Raw genomic sequence first — 21,491 nt, forward strand, 5'->3', positions numbered from 1 at the left:
AATGATCCACATTTTTGTGCGCGCGATGTTGATGCCCGAAACTGCAATTTAGGCCGTGTCTCTCTCTTTTTTTCTCCACTGAAACTGAAACCGAAACTTTTCTCTTCTCGGCAGAAGGCCTTTGGGAGAAAGAGCAATTAAGACTTCGTCATGCTAGCTCATATAATTAGTCACAACGATATTTTGCCTCATTTTTGCCGTTGTTTCTGCACAAGATTACGGTAGCGTAGCGTGCGTAGGTGGTGGTTTCAGTTGTGTAGTTTTTGAATCGCTGTTTGTCAATGAACACACATTTTTGTTTAAGCACCGGTGAAAATTAGGTTTTTTTTCTCTCTTCATTCTACTTGTGGCAGAAAACAGAGCAGATATTCGCTGCTTAAGTGAAGGCACAAATGAGAATGCATTCTGCGCCCCCACGACCAAGCAAAATCCAATTTTGTTTTTTTGTTTTTTGTTTTTCAAGAGTGAATAAGCAAAAATCAGTCACAAAACATATGGTAAATTAAATATGCAGCAAACCAATTCTGCATACGGTTCCTTGCAGATAGGAAAAAAACAAACAACGGCAAAATATTACGTTTAGGTGACGGGTTCATGGATAGTCGTCGATTAAACATCAACTCATTCAGACATATCATTTTCAGTGCGCGTAAACACTTACACAATCGGCACACTCACCCAATCGCACAGCCTTTGGTGCTGCTGTGGCGGTGACGGCAACCGCAACGGCGACGGCAGCAGTGGCTGAGAGAGTGAGTTCTCATTTCGGAAATAATAATTCGATTTTAAGGTGATTCTTTATTGGCTCCAATGAATCACACTCTCACACGATACATGGGCGCTCTGGCTTGTTTGCTATATGAGTTTTGTTTTCATTTTGATCGGCGCTAGACGTAAAAAAAGACCACAAAGAAGAAGAAGTAAAAAAACGAAGCGGCGCTTACGCATCAAAATTAGTGCGCCGTTAATGAAGAGACGTTTTTCCCAAAATTGTCGGCACAGGAAAGAAGAAAAAGAAGTGGAAAAAAACACACATTTAACCGTAAAATATCTGCAATAATTGCACGTTGTTTTTTTCTTCTTTTCAATCAAATGATTTTGATTAATTTTTTTTCGTTATGCATTGATTCGACTCGTACAATGTATTTTATAACGATCGAGTTATTTTTTTAATCGTGTGCACATGTTTCCGTTATGGCGAATTTTATCGAGTGTTTATGTGTGTGTATTTGGTTAAGTAAAAGTGAACTATAATAACAACAACGAACAACAAAAAAAAACCGATGGTATCGAGTACAATACGGTGCCAGGAGAGATTGTAATAATAATGAACAATCTTAAAGCGACTACGTCATCTTCGCCCATCGACAGTCTTGTTCAATCGAAATAGACTTTCCATGCAGTTGGCTTTGATAATCATATCGAGCGCGAGCGTGAACTAAGCGTAAATTTTGTAGTGTGCTCATTTTTAGTTAACCGAAAAATTTTCCAGTTGAAAGAAAAAAAATTCAGCTCAAACGTGATTACGCACATTTTCGTTTTCGCCCATGAGCCAAGTGAAACCGAATTCCGTTTGAATTAATTCAATCGTGATCGAAAAAGTATCGCTTTCCGTCCTAAAAAAAACAACTTGTAGTAAATTCGGTGATATCTTGTTGTTGTGACAGAACGGTTGGAGTTTTATGTGCTGAATAAATCATCAAATTAGTCATTTTCATTGCCAGCCATTTGCACACAAATAAATTCAAAGTGACCACACGTTACAGCCAAGAATACAAAAATAAAAACCTTGAAATTTTATCGTACCACGCAACAAATGTGCTCGAAGCACAAATTTCGTATTTTGAATTCAATTGGATGTTGATTGAGAACAAAACCACGCACCTGGGTTTTGTCGTTTCATTCTAAAACCGAATCGGCATTGTTTTTTCTTGTCTGTGCTGCCTGCAACCAATTGTAGTTGCAATGGAGCCGAGAGAGATTGTGTGTGTGTTTGCATTGCATGGCCATTGAACCAACGATGAGATTATTTCGTTAATGCAAGCAGTTCAATGATTTCATTGAAATTTATGATGCGATTCCGATTCATATGAGTGCATTGAAGGAAATCAATTAAAAGTGCAACAGACGAGTGCAGCGAGATAGTACACACACACACACGGCAAAAGAGTGTAAACGTGTGCCCGCCAAACAGGCAGTCTTTCAAAAGCCAAAACAAAGGAAATGAAAGATTTTGCAACAAAAAGATTCTTCTTCCGATGCGATTTGAATATTCATGCAAATTTGACGTCAAAACATTTGTGTTGAACTTGAAATGAATGACTTGATAACCTCTAGCTCAATTCTAACTGCAAACAATCAGCCACACGTGTGCATTTATGCTATACACAATCGTGGAAATGAAGAATGAAGTCACACATTCAGCATAAAAGTCTTTTTGCAATTTGTATGGCGTTGGCTTTAAAAAAAATCGCAATTGTCGAAATGTGTTTAGATTTATCTGGAGTCTATTTTTAGAGTTCGTTTGCATTTTAAATGCAATTCTTTTTTTTTCTTGGTTCAGATCACGACATCAAATGCATTAACATAAGCATAGAAAGAAAAACGTACAGTTTTACAAGTGGTTGCAAACGAAAAAAAAGAAGAAAAGGCGAACAGTTTTGCGATCTTAGTGCATTGCATTTTATTATGTGAATAATTGCATTTGAATCGTTAATTAACTGCTTTTTACCACAAGTGATGTAATTGCCTGATTGACAAAAGAGAACGTGCGATAAATCTTAGCCAACTGCTTCGTATGATGTTGCTGACCGAAAATATTGATTGTTTTTTTTTCTTTTTCTCTCTATCATTTATTTTTCTTTCCTTTCTCATTCTACACAGACATTTAAGGCCATGAATTGACGTGGAGAAGATAAAAAATATAAGCAAAAAAGCGAAATAAGAAGATAAAATTACACTTGAATAAACGTATCGAAATAAAAACTAACAATCTCCTGGGACATCAAATCGAAATAGTGAGAAAGAGTGTCTACAAGATTTAAAGCAAACAAGAGAGACGAGAGCGATTTTTTTTTCTAAATAAAAGAAACAAAACACAACAACACATCGTACAATTTTTTTGTTTCTTTTTTTGGGGATTTTTTTGTCGTCATATTGGAATGTCATAACAGTTTCGACTGGACACAACGAACATTAAATGACAGCATACGAAGCAACAACGATTTACCAAATCGGGCAACAGCGACTTTGTCTTGCAAATACACATAACCAAATCAACTCATTCGCATATCGACACCGAATCAAAAATAATGAGATCGTCTCATTCGCCCACAATACGGTCGCGATACGACTATTACTATTCCAGCATGTCGCCCGCATCGTCAGCCGCAAATTTTTATGACAATCAAAATCAGAGCTTATTTGGCGATCCGATAACCCCGTCCATGGATTTTCTCGAAACGTTAGACAATCATTTGTATGGCAGTTTTCGGCGCGGTAGCTCACACACGGTTCCCGTGCCCCCGGCAGCAGTTGAATGTACGAATGAAGCGTTTATCGATGATTTTATGGATGCACAAAATAGTGCGCATCGCTTGCAAATGTCGGCCAAACATCATCATCATCAGCGACCATCAAAAGATCGATCAGCACCACCGGCGCCAGGTGATTCAGCGTTTCGTGATGAATTCCGGTTTGATAATAAAAGGCGTTCCAGCTCATCATTCTCCGATGAATTTCGTGCCAATTTAGATACATATGGGTAGGCGGTTTTTTAAATTTTCAATTAATTTCGAATGCAATTCAGTTCCGTTTCTTTTTTTTCGGTTCAATTTAGTTGGAATAAAAATCTGTGTATTTTTGCGGCGATTGTTTTTTAATTGTTGTGGTTTTGTTCCTCGTTTGCACCAGGTCTGAAAGTGAAATCATGGTTCCGACAGCGCCAAAACGACTTTTTCCCGAAGAACCAATCAATTATCGGAATATCATACCGATCCAGTCGAGCGATTCACAAAGTAATGGTCACGATTGGATTCGGCCCCACATTAATGACGGTTGGAAAGGATACCAGCGGCCAACGAGTAGAAATGTTATGCACATTGACCATGGCAGCGCAATGACGGCGGTTCTGCCCGAATCATCTACACCGAGCAGCGGCGGTGATGATATCCGATCGGCAAGTGGTCATCATGTTAGGCAAATTCAAGTTCTTCCATATCAAGATAAAAATAGTCGACCAGCAACCGTGATAGGCACACGGCCAATCACAAATGAGTCATCATCTGAAGATTATTTAAGCACTGCAAGCCCGCCGAAACGTGACGTTAGCCCGGCTATCGTAACCAGTACGATAAATACGGGGTCAGAATTTAGGTATGAATGCAGAACAATGATCTTTTTCTTTTCTTCAATTTGACGATGAATTTTGATGAAATTTTCCATTTCTCCACAGATTGCAACCAAGTCGACTGCATAAGAAGACGTCATTTACAATAATCAATGAGTTGGAACCGAATCAATCGCGACCGGCCAGTCCAACGGGTGGTCGAGCGTCACCGTTCCGTGGCAAAGGATTTCGGGTTGAATCAAGCAAGAGATTTTCACGACCTGTGTCTTGCCCAGAATCACCACGAAATATGATGGAGATGGACACACCGTCATCGCACGATGACTCCCACATCCAAACCAAGCCGAGTGTACATTTTAATATTATACCACCGATACCGCGGAAACGAACGGCAATCCGTGTCATTGAGGCCACCACCGATGAAAATGACAGTCGTGGATCGTACGGTGATGTGAGCTATCATGATCGTGACATGGAAAGTTTTACAGAAAATGGCCAAATACGATCGTCGGCGAATCTTAGTCGACGCGGTTCGTTACGAGGTCCAAAACCATCACCAGCACCTCGTCATCATATTCAACGCTCGGCTGATGATTTGCTGTTCACTCAACCGATTGTGAATCCACGTAGCTATCACAAAGGTTTATTAGGCGTTGTGAGTGGTGGTGGAGCCGTTCAACCATCGCGAATACCACGACGAAAAAGTAGCGTATCAACGCCAAACATCTCGCGAAATAGTAGCATATCGATGGTGAGGCGAGACAGTCGAATGTCAAATAGTACGGATCGTTTTAGTAATCGACGGGACAGTTCTTCGGTGTCACCGAGACGACGACGAAAAAGCAGCAACGAATTGGGTGGTTCAATGATTGATTTGGGCATGGGACCGTCAACATCACTGGCACCATCCCGATCGCTAAACCGAATTTCCAAGCCAACCACATTATCGCCGATCGTTGGCACACCAAACAAAGACTGTGACCAAGATTCATCGCGTTGCGGGAACGATGCGATGGATGGTCGAAAGTTTGGCAACGATTCACCGACCAAAATCCCCATTCGACGATCGAGCAGTATTAATGTGAACGGCGGCAGTCGGGCCGGTTCGCGAGTAAATTCAAGAGAAACAAGTCCAATGAAAGGGTCAATGAACAAATCGCCAACAAAAATACCGCAAAAAATCAATGCGAAAGCTTCGTCACCGTCAAAAGGTGCCAAAATTGATACAAAAACTGGAAGCACAAAATCCATTCCGAATTCGGTGAACAAAGAATCATCCAGTGCAAAGAAGGAGCCGGCAATCAATCGCGAAAAATCGAGTGTGAAAAAAGCACCGCCGGCCACAATCAAACGTGAACCATCCACCCTCAAACGGCAACCATCGAATCTAAAACGTGAAAATAGCCAACAAAAATTAAAACGAGAAAATTCCATGATCGGCATCGGAGGCAGCAACAGTGGAGCAACAGCCAAACCGAATGCCCGACGTGATCCAAATACATCGACACTATCGAAAAATCAATCCGATTCCAGTCTGGCAAAACGATTGGAAAAGAAAAATAGTTTTAAACAAAAGCGACGAACCAGCTCGGAATCGGATGGACTGAATGAAATAAACACTGCCAATTTAAGTGATAAATTAATTCCACTAACGACAAAATCGAATGGTGTATCGATGACGACGGCTGCTGTTACATCGCAACCCGTTCAAATAACGACAGCCGTCACGGATCATCTCAGTAAGAAGAACAGTTCAGGCCAAATAGTCAATAATGATAATTCAAATGTAAACAGCGATAACAATAATAATAACATAAGTTCCAGTCATGTAAACGATGCAAGCACAAAAACCGATACAACGGCCGGCAGCGAAGCAACAGCAACGACGACGACGGCGGCGGCGGCTGCAATGGCAAATGACACAGCGGCCACAAGTGCAATGACAAACGCAACGAATGGCAAGAAATCAGACGAAGAAATGAAGAAAGAAAGTGATAAAGCTGTAATCGATGCAAATGGCAATGCAACCACCAAAATGGATAGCACCGTTGCTGTTCTGGAGAAAAAATCAAGCACACGAACGCTGGGTGATGCTGGCGCAAGTATGCTTGGAACATCAATCGTACCCGAAAATATCGAGCGTGAATTGATTGGAACGCCAATCGAAACGAAAGTGAATGTTATTGATAACACCTTAATTAGCGGTATGGACAGCGAAGCGTTGCTAATGAAAGCCGACGACATCATCGAAATGCCGGTGCATGGTAAATTGGATGCAGGCGATATGGCGGCAGCGGGTATGTCAAGCGAACATCGATTGGGCGACAATATGGACAAAGACAATGGTATCACCTCACATGCTGCCGCTGGTGCCAAAAATGAAACGTAAGTCAATTTCAACTCTCGCTTTTCTCCCTGAACCATAAACAATTTTCTTTTGCTTTTTGTACGTTTTTTTCTTGTCGAATTGTGGAGAGAGCAAATGGTGTGACATGAAATTTTAATAAAACGTTGAAATCGAGATTACACAGCCACCGTTTCGTTTCGAACCACACATACCTTAGCCATTAGAAATGTTATTTGTTTTTGGCATTTGTTCGTATGCGTTGTGAAATTACTCGAAATACTCTCGTAAATGATTCATGAGGCAAACAAAAAAGAAAAACTAGAACGGTAAAATCCAAATGAATGAGGTTGCCCCTCGCACACCTTACGTGTCGCTATTTTCTTCACCCAAGAGCAGCAGCAACGGCAGCACCACACCAAATAGAGTTGTTTCAGTTGTATCATGTGTACACATTTTTGGTTATTATTTACATTCGTTTTTTTTTTGACCAGGTTAGCTTATATAAATTATATGTCATTGTTTTATCAAGATTTTAATATCAACATTTCATGAGAATTTTGGCCGCGATTTTTTTTCCTCTTCTCTTTTCATTCCTTTTTTCTGTGTAACAACGACATACACACACACACACACACACACACATACAAGAAAAACAATAAACAGTATGGAATTTCAGTCAGTGGTTCATTCAGCATAAATTTTATTGACTTTCGGTCGGTTGGAGAAAAGATTTCGTTTCGGCCAATAGAAATGCTGGTGCTGCTGGTGCTGCTGCTATATTCTTTATTGCCTTTTCAATTTCAATGTATTGCGGCGAAGTGATTTTGATTGCTTCATCGAACCATAAACGAAAATAGTGTAATTATTATTATTAGTTGTTATTGTTGTTGCCATGCGTTCTGCGATGGTTGGTTGTAGAGCCCAAATGGGAAATTCTCATGCATGAATTTATGTAGAGTTTTCGATGAGGATAGAATATTTAAAGTTGTTCTCAGGGTAAGAGATATCGAGATGGGAAAACTTTTTTTTGGTTGTTGCTGTTGTCGCAAATTGTATGGTCACAAAAGCACATGCCAACTCCCGGAGAATGGAAGCGAATGTTGCAGGCAAAAAGTAGTAGTCGAAGCTTGCACACGCCAAACGAATATATACAATACACAAAGATAGAGATAGAAAGAAGACCCTGAAGTCTTGTAAAACATGGTGACATGTGACTTTCGCTTGCCATTCACAAGAAAAGTTTTGTGAGTGTGTGTGTTAAGTTTTCGGTCCCTATAGTTTTCCACAGCAGCTCTCAATATAATTTCCACGCATAACTGTTAAAAAGTTTTGCCACTTGTTATGTCCCGTTTGGGTCCGTCGTAGAAATTTTACCGCTCACTCACATTCCAGAGTTCATGAAATCCGCACGAAGTAAAACAAATGGTCGTTTATTCGGATTTCATTATAAAGTGATTTTTGTTCTCCCTCTCTCTCTCTCTCTCTCTCTCTCTCTCTCTCACATACACACAAAAGCACAAACGATAGACTTTAGTTGTTGTTTTTTTTCACCCAGTTTTTTTTTTGGTTCGTGTGTTCTTTTTCTGCTTCTTTAGAGTTTGCATGTTGTTGTAATTTAGCGCCTCACCCTCGGGTCGTAGTTAAATTGTTGTTTAAGCAGAAAATTTCATCAGCTATCTTGATTAAATAATGTAGAAAAAAAAAAGAAGTGAAAAGAAAATTGCATCAAAAACGTGCTTTACCACACCTTTTGCATTTAACGAAACAGAAATGAAAATGAGGTTGAGGCAAAGAAATGAGGATAATTATGACTTCAAGCAATGAACAACCACCATCACAACATCAAATTAACCCAAAAGGAATTTTTCAAATTGATCTGAAATTCATTCGGCGCTTTTTTTCTTCAGCGAACACAACAACCAATGAAACAGAAACTTTTATGATAGCGACTCAAATTCGAAACAACAACAGAAAATGAAATTCGTTTCAAACGAAGAAAGAAGAACAAGACAATTTTCATTCTTTTTCTCTGATGAAAAATGAAAAGAGAAAAAAATACAAATCAATTTTAAGCGAAACAAATCTTTTTGAATGAAAAAAATGAAGAAATATGGGATACATTTTTGGAATTGACTATTTTAAGAGCTGAAATGGAATTTAGAAAAAAAAACCAAAAGTATTTTCCATTTGTAAAGTAAATACGGATTTTAAATCAAAGTAAACATTAAAATATGAATTTTATTATTAGCCGCTCATTCGGTCAACCATCAACTAATTAATATTATTGCGCTGAAAAATGCTTCGCTTTCAGTTATTAGTACTATATTTCATATATGGGCCAAATCAAATTACCGTTTTATGAACAGAACAAAGGCACTCACACATATACACAATTTAATCGGAATTCGAATCGAAGGAAATACGGAACACGGTTCGCTTTTTTTCTGTTCTGTTCGGTGTGGAAAGAAGCAGTTTTTGGTGTTGAGAAGGGGACGGGGAGCATTTTGTTTATAACTTAAATCGTAATTATGTTTATATGTGTACGATAAAAGCGAACGTCGAAAGGAAACCAAAACCCACCATTACATCTTATACATATAAATGAACGAATGAATGAATAGCTAATAACGTGCAATTATGCAAGGAAAATATAAGATTTACATGCGACTCCGTTACAATTTAATTGTTGTATTTCGTCTGTGCGTTCTTTCTCTCTTTCTCTGTTTTCGCTCGGACCAGAAATTCTGACTCAGAATCCATCACTGCATTCCCACAATTTCCTCAAAATAAAACCCCCGCCGGGTTTTACCCGGGCAAATTGCAAAGTCTTTCGTAAAGTTGATCAAACTGTGTGTGTGTGTGTGTGTGTGTGCATGTTGTCCGGCTGGAAAAACCAGCAAAATGCTTTCGGTGTCTCCGGCCAAAAAACTTCCTAGCCGAAATATTGATAAATATGCATTATAAAGAAAATAACTCAAGGCGATTCTGCATTGCCATGACATTGCACATCATAAGGAGACGGCTATTGTTAGCAAAATTTTAGAAAGACACTGCAAAATGTATGCGAGTGTGTTTTCTTTTGCCTTCTTTCGGTTATTGTTGTCGTCAACATTGTCGTCGATGTCTCGGCCTCGTCTACAGTTTTCTGGTATTTCGATTGGCATACGAACGAATTAGTCGATTCGGTTTGAAAAATCTAACGAATTTAATTATTTTCCATTTCGTTCAAGCATTTCACAATGATCCCTACCACAACAACAACAACAACCTTCTCTTCAACCACATACTTTTGCTAAAAAAATTTCTTCAATTCAACGAATGAAAAAAAAAAATTACGATGTCGACAATTTTCGTGGTGTTCGCTGAGTTCCGCAGCGGTTTGCGAAGGGAATGATGAAGAAAAAAATAGAGGAGAGAGGGATAGGGAGAGAAAGAGAGAAAACAGACGACACAAATTGAAAATTGTTGTTGTAACTCGCATGTTGATATATAACAGGGTAGTGATTTTTATGCTAATAAGCCAAATGGGTTTCATGGTCTCGCTATTTTTCTTTTCGATCGTTTTTCGCCACCGTTCTTTCCTTTCCGCGCGCTGGCAACATATTACACACATACAACGTGGTTGGTGTTCGTATTGAGACACACTTTCATAACAAACAAACACAAAATATGGTGTTTGCGCCCCGCACGCGCGCGCCAGACCGCTGACCGTCACATACATAGCGAAAAGGCGAAGAATTATATAGAATTAAACCAAAGCCATTTCATTTGATTTTCCAGCGGTGCGCTTTGGGTTTTCCCTTCAAATTCACAACTTTCATCATAATATTCGCCACTGGCACGATATTATTTGTGGTACATTCAATCGACATAAAACTGGTAGTTGGTTTTTTGTTTTCTCTTCTCTCTTTCGTTCTTCACCCCGTCCAATAGCCACTGCTGTTGTCGCCGCCACCACCGCTGCTCACCGTTCACGGGCATTACTTTGGAAAAGCTCGTCGCTTTGAAAAACACTCTCACTCCAATTGACCAGTAGTACGGCAAAGGATTTTAGTTCGACAACAGCATTTTTCGTTCTTTTATATATTTAACGCTTTTGCTCTGCAAACTTTTGAAAAAAAAACAAACAACAAACACACACATTTTATTTTATACTTCTTAGTCGCGCGAGTCAATCGACGGAATTTCAAAGATTTCTAGTTTATAAGTGTCAATGTCAATCGACAATTCCGAATTTTATGTCAATCGAAAGTTTTATAAGACTCAAGTGTCACTTACGCAAGAACGCGCACTCGATGAACGGATTTTCTTTTTGAGAAACTAAAACGAGAGAAAAACGGAGGGAATTTCCCAACGAATGATCGAAAAATGCAATTATTGCAATTCTAAAGTGACTGAATAATACATATCTAGGACAAATGCTACAATATATATCAATTGTGTGTACGTGTTTGTGTGTGTGTGTGTTTATCACTTTGAAATGAGTTAATATCCTGAAGAATCCAACAAATAATTGATATTTATACCGTTCAACGTACAAATTACATCGATTTTAATTCAAAATTTTGCTGCCTTTTGAAAGAAAAGATTCTATTCAATAATTGTTTGTGCTGCCGAATACCATCATTCTGTTCAATATGAAAAAAATGACGAAAAAACGAAATAGTGTTGTGTTTAGTGTAGCGCTCCCAACTGAACACGACGATCTGTCTCGAATCATCGAAAGGTTATTGTCTGATTGCAACTCATCAACCACCACCACCACCACCACCACCACCAAGCACTCAAGTTTCATTTAACGCAATAACGAACATATTCTAACTTTCTGAACTTGACTACACACTGCAGTCAAAACAATCGCTTAGTAGTACGTAGAATGACAAGATAAACACAAAAACAGCGTAGAGAAAAGAAATTAATTGAAAATCGCAACTACGATTTTTGGGATTTTTGTTTTTGTTATGCTGCGCGCTGGTATCCTTGTCCCAGTAGTATTTGGTAGTGGCTGTTGTTTTTTTTTGTTATACACACAAAACGTAGTATCACGTATGTAAAGTCATGTATTTTTTTAAACGTTCGTTTGTTCGTACGCACAATAAATTCCATGGTTGGCTCTAAGTGTAATGAAAACAATAATGGCGCGAAAAAAAAACCAAACAAAAAAAAAGCTTGCGAGCTTTCTCAGCACACCGTCCTATGCACGACCACGGGAAACCCGGAGGGTGCGAAAAGCGCCTGGAACGTTTGAAAGTTTTATGTTTTGTTGTTGTCCATTTGCTTAGCTGAAACTCACGCTACAAACGCATTATTGCTTCTCGAACCCGATTTTCTTTTCGTTGTCGTTGTTTTTGTTTTGCTTCAAGTAATTATGCAGTAATAAGAATTGAATTTGTCGCATATCCGAAACGAATATAAGCCGATTATGGCCAGGCTAACACATTAGGACTTGATAATAAGGACTTACTCAGCCAGAAATATCGTCCATAATGTATGAAATTGAATTTGGAACAAAAAAAAAACAATTTTTTGGGCTCATTTTTTTTCTTCAAACTTTTTTTCGTTGTTTTTTTTTTGGCTTTCGAAAAAAAGAAATCGTTTCAATGATGGATCTTGAAACTTTTGATTTTTTTTCTCTTCCACTTCACATCATTGCTCCTCCACGAGATGTTCACGCACCCGATCCAGATTTTCTTTGTTTATTTATTTGTTTTTCTGTCGCTTTTCTCTATCTCTCTCTTTCTCCCATCCGCCTTGTTCTTTTGTTTGTGTATATTCGCAGATCGGAAAATGGTGATGCAGACTCGGATGAGCCGACAACATGCTGTAAATTATGTAAATGTTGTACCCCATGCTATGCATCAGCGTTATGTTTGCCATGTCGTCGATTGAAAAAGTTGTCGTGCTGTAATCGCGCCAAAAAATTAGCCGATGAACAGAAGGCGGCCGAAATCGCAACATCCATATTACATGAAAGCGAAAAGAAGGCCACCAGCACCGTTGATGCTGCCGCCGATTCCTGTTGGAAACATTTGAAATGTTGTAATCGCAAAAGTAAACAAGCGTCACAAAAAATGATGGACGAAGTGATGACAATGGAAGAGGAAGCCGCACGAAAAGTCACCACAACGGCAGCGGCAGCAGGAGCAGCAGCAACGACAGCAGTAGCTAAGGAGCGTGGAAAATGTGCGTTATGCTTGGCCAAAGTGTTTTGTTGTCGAAAAACCAACAAGATCCAAACGAGTAACGATGGAAATACGACTGGAAATGAATCGGACGAGGAGAGTACCACCCGATGCTGCTCCTGTTTGCCATGCCGACGTAAGAAGAAAGAACCAATGGCATGGAGCGAACGTAGACAAGACAGCCTAACAAGCACCGAAAATATGCCAAAAAAGTAAGTAGCTCCATTCAGTGGCACATTCCCACCATACAAATAATTCACCGTACAATTCATATTTTATTTATACCGTTTTGCTTCCCGGTTTTTTTTCTATTTTATTTTCTCTTCGGCAATTTCCAGGAGCTGTTGTGGGCGTTTGTGTGAGAAATTGATATGTTGCAAGAAGAAATCGGTAGTCGAGAGCCGTCGCACCAGTATGAACAGCAAGAAACAGAGCATAGCGCCAACGCTACCACCCGAAGATACACGGCCAAAACTTGATGAATCACTTGTGGACCATACATCAATCATGAAAGCTGCCATTCCCGTCTTACCCACCGGTTTGGCATGGTTCTGCTTGATTTGCAATTGTTTAATACCTGGTTCCGGTATGTAATTGTTATTGACATGTTTATTGCACTTCATTTCCTGTACTGTACACACTGATATTCATGGGTGCGCGTTTGTGTGTGTACTTTCTTTTTCTTCTCTCCATCGTTTTACTTTTCTTCCTTCTGATACAGGTACAATATTTTCGGGGTTATTTTGCCTATGCTTGGGCATACCAAGATTCTCGCAACATGACGGTGCTCGGGCACGCATCGGTTCATTTTTCGTCAATTGTATTGTCGGTGTGGCGCAAGCATTTACACTAATATTCTGTCTGGTCGGTTGGGGATGGTCGATTTGGTGGGGAATGATTATGCTTCGCACAGCAAGTAAATAATACTTTTTTCTTCTACTACATCAATAGTCACCTTTTTTTCTCGCCACATCAAGAACATTTGTAATATGCTAAACTATTTCTCACTGTTGTTGTTTTTCTGCAGAAAAACATCGAAAACTTCTACAGGCCGAAGAAACGGACTTGGAAGAGGCACAAACCATAGCATCACATTCGACAACAAATCAAGCACCACAGAACCAGAGGGACATTGAAGCTGGACGCAAGCGAAATTAAAAAGAAGAAAAAAAAACGCACTTTATTTCTCTCGCCTTCCGTAAACTAGGCTTCTGGGCTTAATTTGTTTGTTAAAAAATGCCGTCCCTAGTTTACAATAGCTCTTATAACGTATACAAAATGCCTTGCGAAGAAATCTTTTTTTATTTTCATTTTGCGAGCAACAACGACGATTTATTACAAAACAAAAGTTAACTTTTTTTTCGTACTTCCGAAGTCAGTTTTTCACATTTTCCGTCTTCTTGCAATCGAATTTATGTTTTCTGTTCGGAAAAAAAAATCCAAACCAGGAATATATTGTTGAATAGTTTTATTAGAAATAAATTGACAAATTTTCATAGCAAAAAAGCAACTGTTGAAAAGATAAGAAAACAAAATGCCTTAAACGAAATTGATGAATATTCAAAATGGTTCTGAGCAAAAATTCGTAAACTAAATATGCCACTTCGATCCGAATTGCCCACGTCTTAATTGATGTTTGCCTTTAGTTTTACTTTTTTATCATTTCAATTAACAAGCAATAGAAACTTTATGTGGTTATCGCAAATAGTTTGAACCGTTTGTGATTTACGACGGCTGATCTACACAAAATAACGATCTTCCAACACAAACTCTACATCTTACATAAAATCCAATGGAAAAGTTTTCGATCATAAAAACACAAACGAAAGAGACGACGATGACTTGATCTGAAATACAAACAATTGTTGTTCTCTCGAAACTTTATTCATGGATAATCCCCGTCTGCAATTCATAATCAAGAAAATCGGTAATCGCCGAAAGGTTTTTTTTTTCAATGTGAGCATTGAGGCAAGTGAGATGCACTGAAGTTTGTAAAGGCATATGAGATGCACTCATATTTGACGCATCATTTTACATCGATTTTCTTCGAGGAATCAATCATTTTGTCACATTCTTATCGGTGACTTTCAACTGAAACGTTCGTCAATGTGAATGAATGTTTTGTTGTTGCCTCCATACACCCGTTAATTTGAAATGATGTTTTCACAACGGAATTCTTTCTAAATTGTGAGATTTAATAATCATGAACAACAACAAAAAACAGTCTTATCCAAAGAAATGCCCTTCAATGTCCCAAGGAGTATTCGAGATCTTGTGTACATAAAAAAAATGAGTAGATGAAATTTTAATATGTTGAAAACAATGGAAAAGAAGAATTAAAGCAAAAACAAAACAAAAATGAATCAACATTTCCACTAGCTATTAAGTTATCTCTTTCGGGCTCATCAAAGAGATGGCCAGACGAAAAAAAAAACACAATTAAACATTAACAACAACAAACAAACACAAAAAAAACCTTCTTATATTTCTTAAATTAATCTGTAATAATTGCATTTAGATTAAGACTTTTTATGATTTGTAACATATAATTCGTAAAATCGGAATGGAACGCAAAGCCATTCCGTGAGACGACCGGCAAATGAGAGAGAGTTATCACATCAGAATGGCCGACCAACACTTTTTTTTTGGAGAATGAAATGACAAAATAAAGAGACTATTAAAAACAAAATTTAAAAATAAAAATAAATGTGTTCTGTGTTTTCCATGAACGGACAGCTCATCGTAATGAATCATTGCAAAGAGGAACCTTCACTTTATCTGCATCGGGGCGCAACAGAGAGAGAGAGAGAGATAAAGGAAAAAATATGCAATTGTGTGAATTAATTCGAATTCATTTAAATCATGGATGCGTTTGACATGGAGAGTGAGAGAGGCGCATTGTCATGTCTTTTGTAACTTCAAATGAAATGTGACCAATTTATCGGAAAAAAAGATTTAAAAAAATTTGAAAATAAAATGAAAAATACAATCGCGAGAAGCGCATAAAAATAAAAATGCAATCAAAAATGGTTAATAAATAAATGAATCTCATTTCTAAAGCAATTTAAACATTCAAAATAGTGAATGTGTGTGAGAGTGTGTGTGTGTGTGTGTTTGGTACGACCGGAGAGTGCTGACACATTCGTTTCGCCTGTTTGCGCTACCGAAATAGTGCGACCAAGAGCATAATACAAATTTTTATTATTGAATGCGTTGCATTATTTATTTGTTTGTACTCGCCCAATAACAATGGCAGGAAAAAAGTCATTGTTGCACGCCCGACCGTTCACTACACTCACTCTCAGTCTCTCAGTCTCTCTCTAACTATCCATCTTTCTCGTTCTCTCGTGGGGGCCGAGCGATCAAGTGAGTCCGAGAATATGTGTGGTTGTGCGTGGCTGAATTTCTGCCGTTGACTGAAGGTATGAGCGGTTTTTTTTTTCGGCGATCGAGGTCGTATTTATTGTCCGAACATGTGACTGTATTTGAGTACATCAATGCCATTATGCAGGGTATAAAAAAAAGCAAGCAGTAGCAGCAGCTTCGACAATACGATAGCGTCCTGTATACACAAATACGAGTCATTTATTTAGTATTTATTGCGTCAACACTTTGTGCCAAATAAAAGTCCATTATTTATTTATTAAAGCATTGTCAATGAAATGAAATGTGCGGACGCAAACAAACCGGGAGAAGAAAAAGAGAGAGAGAGAGAGAGAGAGAGAGAGAGAGAGAGAGAGAGAGAGAAAAAACAACAACAACAACGACGACGACGAATTCAAATTTTTGACTTTAAAATTCTCTCGACCAGGATTTTTACATAATTTAAGATTACTGAAACAACAACAACAATGACAAAGAACTCTCCGCTCGAAAATGGATTTACCGCGTTACGCGCCCAAAGTGAGAAAGACCCCGATAGTTTTTCGAAACTCACTCACTCTCTTTGTGTGTTTTTCTTTTGATTTTTGTGTCGCGCTTGTTCACTCAATAAAATTGTCAAATGGCTTTAATTTAAATTCTTTCATTCAAAACATTGTTTATGTTTGGCTCTCTCATTATTATTTTTTGTTATTCTCGGCGGGCTTCCGTTTTTCATCGCTTATATCGGCATTCTCTCAAATGCCAAAACATACGAAACGAAGCACACATACACGGTAAGCGAACATGCTTTATCTGCTACACTTTTCTATTGAGGAGAGCGACGAAGATGTGTGCAACTGTGTTTGTGGGCTTTGTTCTCTTTTTCAACAACAAAAAAACCGCCCCCCAATTCCTTATTACATTATGTATTGAAGTTGTCTTTATTCACTTTCAAAATGCCCGAAAAATCTCCAATGATAATAAATATTCATCGTGTCGCAAATGCTCTTTCGTCTCTCTCATCAACATTGCCGCTGCTGATGCTTGCTCATGCTTATGTTTTTCTCTCAGTTTCTTCAGCGCTCCATTCTCCCGGAGAATTCCATTCATTCATTCATTGAAAATTGTATAGTAATTGTAAGTGGACTTATTTGAAGATTATGTAGTGGCCTTTTTTCAATTCACTTTTTCACTCGATGTGTGTGTGTGTGTGTTTGCGTACACAGTACGTACACAATGTACGGATGCTTTGTGCTAGCATTAACTGACGAATGCACAAATACAAAACACGGAGAACAAATAAAATACAAAAGCTCAATTTAAATTGTAAGATTATTTACATTTCGAAGTAAATTGGCACGATGATGATTCGTTTGGATTTTGTATTATATATTTTAAGTATTCAACAACCATGAATGTTTTTACTATGCCATCGACATCATTGACAAGAGACAGGCACAGTGAAATAGAGAGAGAGCGAGAGCGAGAACGACTTTGAATGCAATTGAAATCGGTGCAACTGAATGCATTCATTGTAATTAAATTGAAAATGAAACCAAGTCGAAATGCCAACGGCCGAATGCATCTATTTCAAGCAAAATGATAAGGGAAGTATCTATTACAGGTTTGTTTGCGGAACGTTAAATTTTCTTTTTATAGCAAAGAGAACTCGAACTTCAAAATTCGAAGGTAAACTTTATAGTTTTTTTACAATGGGAACTCGACCATCAAATTTCATTCAAGGGCCTCTATTATCAAGGCAATAATAATTTCATTGAACTCGACACTCACTTCCAAAGAAACTCTTCTACACTTTTCCTCTGGTCTATAGCGGTTTTTTCTGTTTTTTTTTTTAATTTAAAGCAAGACCAATGAAATCCATATTACCTTATAGTTTTGTAGTCAAAATGGCTAATTTTTGCTGGCAAGGAAACGAATAGATTTTTTTTTCTGGAAGAGAACATTCTGAAAGTTATATTATCTTTTAGCTGAGAATATTATTCGTGAAGTATTTCATTCATTCATTCATTTTTTTCATTTATGAAAGAAGATGTTTAATTTTTTTTTGGGAATTCATTCTAATGAATATTCAGTTCCACATCATTTTCACACTTAACCGAGGCCGAATTTGGCCATGGACATACATACTTGGATGTACGGCCTAATCACGTCATACTCCAAATGCAAATCAATGGGTGGATGGGTATTAATGTAAAATGTGTGACGACTGATTCGATTGCAAAGCAAATAGGTATTAATCGAAAAACGTGACTGACAATTAAAAAAGGGATTGAGCATTTTGTTTGGTTACATAGACACATAATCGAAAGCAAACACTTCAGCTGCCTCACACGCATCTCGTTCGCTCGCTCACCCATTCGTAAATCGCACATGCGACAGGAAGCTGGTTTGGGGCTTGCATTTCAATGGGCAGATTAGTTAAAGTATGTGTGTATACAATTCTTCGTACGAAGAAAACTTTGACTTGACAACTGTACTTTTACTTTGAAAGTGTCAAGGTTCATGTGCCCCATCCGGGAGTTGAAAAGGAATGTTGTCACGCCGAAACCCAGCACAATACTAATTTGCCATTTGCACAGATAAACGGTTGATTTAATCGAAAAATCATTTGTAACATAAAAATTGTGTGTTATCATATCATTTGATGTGATACGATGCGATTTAGTGCGTCGTCTCTTGCCATGTCTCAATGTGCGTGCGTTCGTGTGTGCGTATGTGCTTACGAATTACGGGGATTGGAATTGTGTGTACAAAGAGCGTATTTAAATAAAGCTGAGACGCGTTTCATGTTGTATACATGACATTCTACATGCTTATAAATAATAATCACATTGAAACGTGCCTATGATTCCGAGTGACAGATTAGCAAAGATTTTACGAAAATTTGCATGCGATAAACAGCACTGAAATTTAAACAATATCTCTCACTCTCTCTCTCTCTCTCTCTCTCTCTCTCACTGTGTGTGTGTGTGTCGGAGAAATAGAGAGAAATGTGTATCAACTCCTGAATTGAATAACAAAACGAACGTTGATGTAGCAAACAAACAAACAAACAAACACATACATACACTTGAAATGTAAATGCTCCTTAAGAAGCTATCAAAATGCACGTTTCAGTCTCAATCTCTCTCTCTCTCTCCTGCTCTGCCTGCTCAGCCTTGTTTCGATAGTTTTTTTCTGTAATTGTTGAATTTGGATACGGTATTAAATTGAGCCAAAATGCACACTCGACATTCGACAAATAAACACACATTCGCACACAGACAGTCTCGATGTTGGATTTTCATGCCATGGCACACAATGTTAATGTTCACTTAGATTACATAGATTTTTCGCTTCAAAAAAATAGAGAAAAAAAACCAAATTGAAATAACAACATACAGGAAAATTCTCGTTGAGAGGTTTAACATCCGAAAAACGGAGACGAAACGTTGACGATTTTCTTCTCTTTTCAAAATCATCATAATTGAATTTGCTTGAATTTTGATATGCTGAAAATATCAAACTATTGTACTGTTGAAGCGCTGTTTTGTGTCTGCTGTAGCTTTGATTACGTTTGGGAATTTTAATGGATTTCGCTTTGCCATCAACATACATATATACATGTACAACAATGATGAAAGCGCACACAAAGAAATTAGAAATTATGTTTTGGACGTTTGAACAGAGCGAATCATAGAGAGGGAGTGAGAGAGAGAAAAGAGACAAAATGGCAAAAATCAACGCGAAATGTGGTTGCAAAATGACGAAAAATGGTGAAAATTCATAACAGTGACGCGAACAACAACAATAACAACAACAGCACCAACAACATACCATCGCAAATGAGTGCTGATGATGAGGACGAAATGTGTAATGAAATTAGTGTTTACAATGAAAATTTCATTTGAAAAATATCTGATAGTGCTTGGTAATTGAATTTGATTTGAAAAATGGAGGCAAACGCGCCAAAGCGCACCAACCGACCGATGCCATTAAACAGAATGTGCGCCATTTAGAAGTTGTTGTTCGATTGTACGCTCGCTCGTCCGCTAACTGGCTGGAACAGCTTCAGCAATTTCCAGCTCGTACTCTTTATCTCTATGTGTCACTGTCGCTGTATCTCTTTCCCTGTGTCCCTCACTGTTGCTCTCGTTTGCTTGCCTGCCATTTTCGTTCGTCTTGGGCGCGAACAACAAAGCGTACGAAAATTCTCTAAAATTACAATTTCGGAAGAAGCACAGAAAAATGGCACTCGTACTCGAGTCAAGCAATCATTTCAAATAATTTATGTGAGGGGTGAAAGAGAGCAACTGAAAGTGAGATAGAACCAGAGACAGTAGTGAATATGAAGAAATATTGTGTCGGCCCCCCGCCTGACATTGCAAACCAGAAAAGGAAACATTTGTTTTTATTGAAGATTGAAGGCGATGCATACTCTTGCTGACAGATAATTTAATAATTTTACTCCAAAGCAAGGAAAATGTGTATGTGCGTGCGGTTGTGTGTCGATTTTCCATCGGAATGAAACCTGTGTCGATGCCATGCTAATTAAATCACTGCCATACACAGAATGTGCATCACTTACGAACTCTGTGAAAAACATATAGACGAAAAATGTGACGTACAATTTTCTCTCTCTTGTGGTAAAATCACAGAGAGTATGTTTCTTTTCAATCTTTGAATATGTTGGTGCAGCTTCTGCTTCAGCTGCAATTCCATTATTTCTAATTGCCATTGTAGTCGCAACTTGAACCGTTTTTTTTTCTCTTCTCTCAACGTTTTTGTTTTCTTCTTCTTCCTTCTCTACTGGGAAGTAATTGAATGAGGTGCAATATGATAATTATAAACTGAGTGCATGCATGCACTGGCATATATATATATATTTGTGTGTTCGATGCATGTTTAAGTCCGATCGTTTTTCATTGAGAAAATTGGAAACTTGATTTTCGATTGATTACAGACGACGACGACGACGATACTTGAGTTGCTTCCATAATTAGATTCCATCAATGCACCCAACATGTACATATATGTGCACTCAAACGCTCGCTTTTCACCGAAATGAAAAAAAGGAAAATAATTCAATTTTTCCATCAAGCCGTCTTTTTGTATATGTATGAGTATGTGTTCATCCGCTGCTTTCAGGCACTGTGCGACATGCATTCCCACGTCGAAATCATGGCATACACTGAGAGGGAGAGAGAGAGAGAGAGAGAGAGAGAGAGAGAGAGAGAGAGAGAGAGAGAGA

The 21,491-nt window shown here is 38.2% G+C and overlaps 1 protein-coding gene across 3 annotated transcripts; it reads left to right on the forward strand.

The window, feature by feature from the left end:
- Positions 1 to 697: 697 nt before the first annotated feature.
- Positions 698 to 15,584, forward strand: LOC129575329 (protein stum). 3 transcript variants are annotated; one of them, XM_055458725.1, is made up of 8 exons: positions 698 to 752; positions 2,884 to 3,763; positions 3,913 to 4,374; positions 4,454 to 6,733; positions 12,475 to 13,089; positions 13,216 to 13,463; positions 13,599 to 13,793; positions 13,905 to 15,584. In XM_055458725.1, the coding sequence occupies exons 2-8, from the start codon at positions 3,312 to 3,314 to the stop codon at positions 14,033 to 14,035; spliced, it is 4,383 nt and encodes a 1,460-aa protein (XP_055314700.1). In that variant the 5' UTR covers positions 698 to 752; positions 2,884 to 3,311; the 3' UTR covers positions 14,036 to 15,584. The 3 variants fall into 3 exon arrangements, with proteins under 3 accessions (XP_055314700.1, XP_055314699.1, XP_055314698.1); XM_055458724.1 differs by lacking the exon at positions 698 to 752 and adding an exon at positions 862 to 1,042; XM_055458723.1 differs by lacking the exon at positions 698 to 752 and adding an exon at positions 882 to 1,221.
- The last annotated feature ends 5,907 nt before the right edge of the window (positions 15,585 to 21,491 follow it).

Source organism: Sitodiplosis mosellana, unplaced genomic scaffold, assembly GCF_009176505.1.
Source record: "Sitodiplosis mosellana isolate CC-2019 unplaced genomic scaffold, AAFC_SMos_1.0 Smas_scaffold_6166, whole genome shotgun sequence".
Lineage (NCBI taxonomy): Eukaryota > Metazoa > Arthropoda > Insecta > Diptera > Cecidomyiidae > Sitodiplosis > Sitodiplosis mosellana.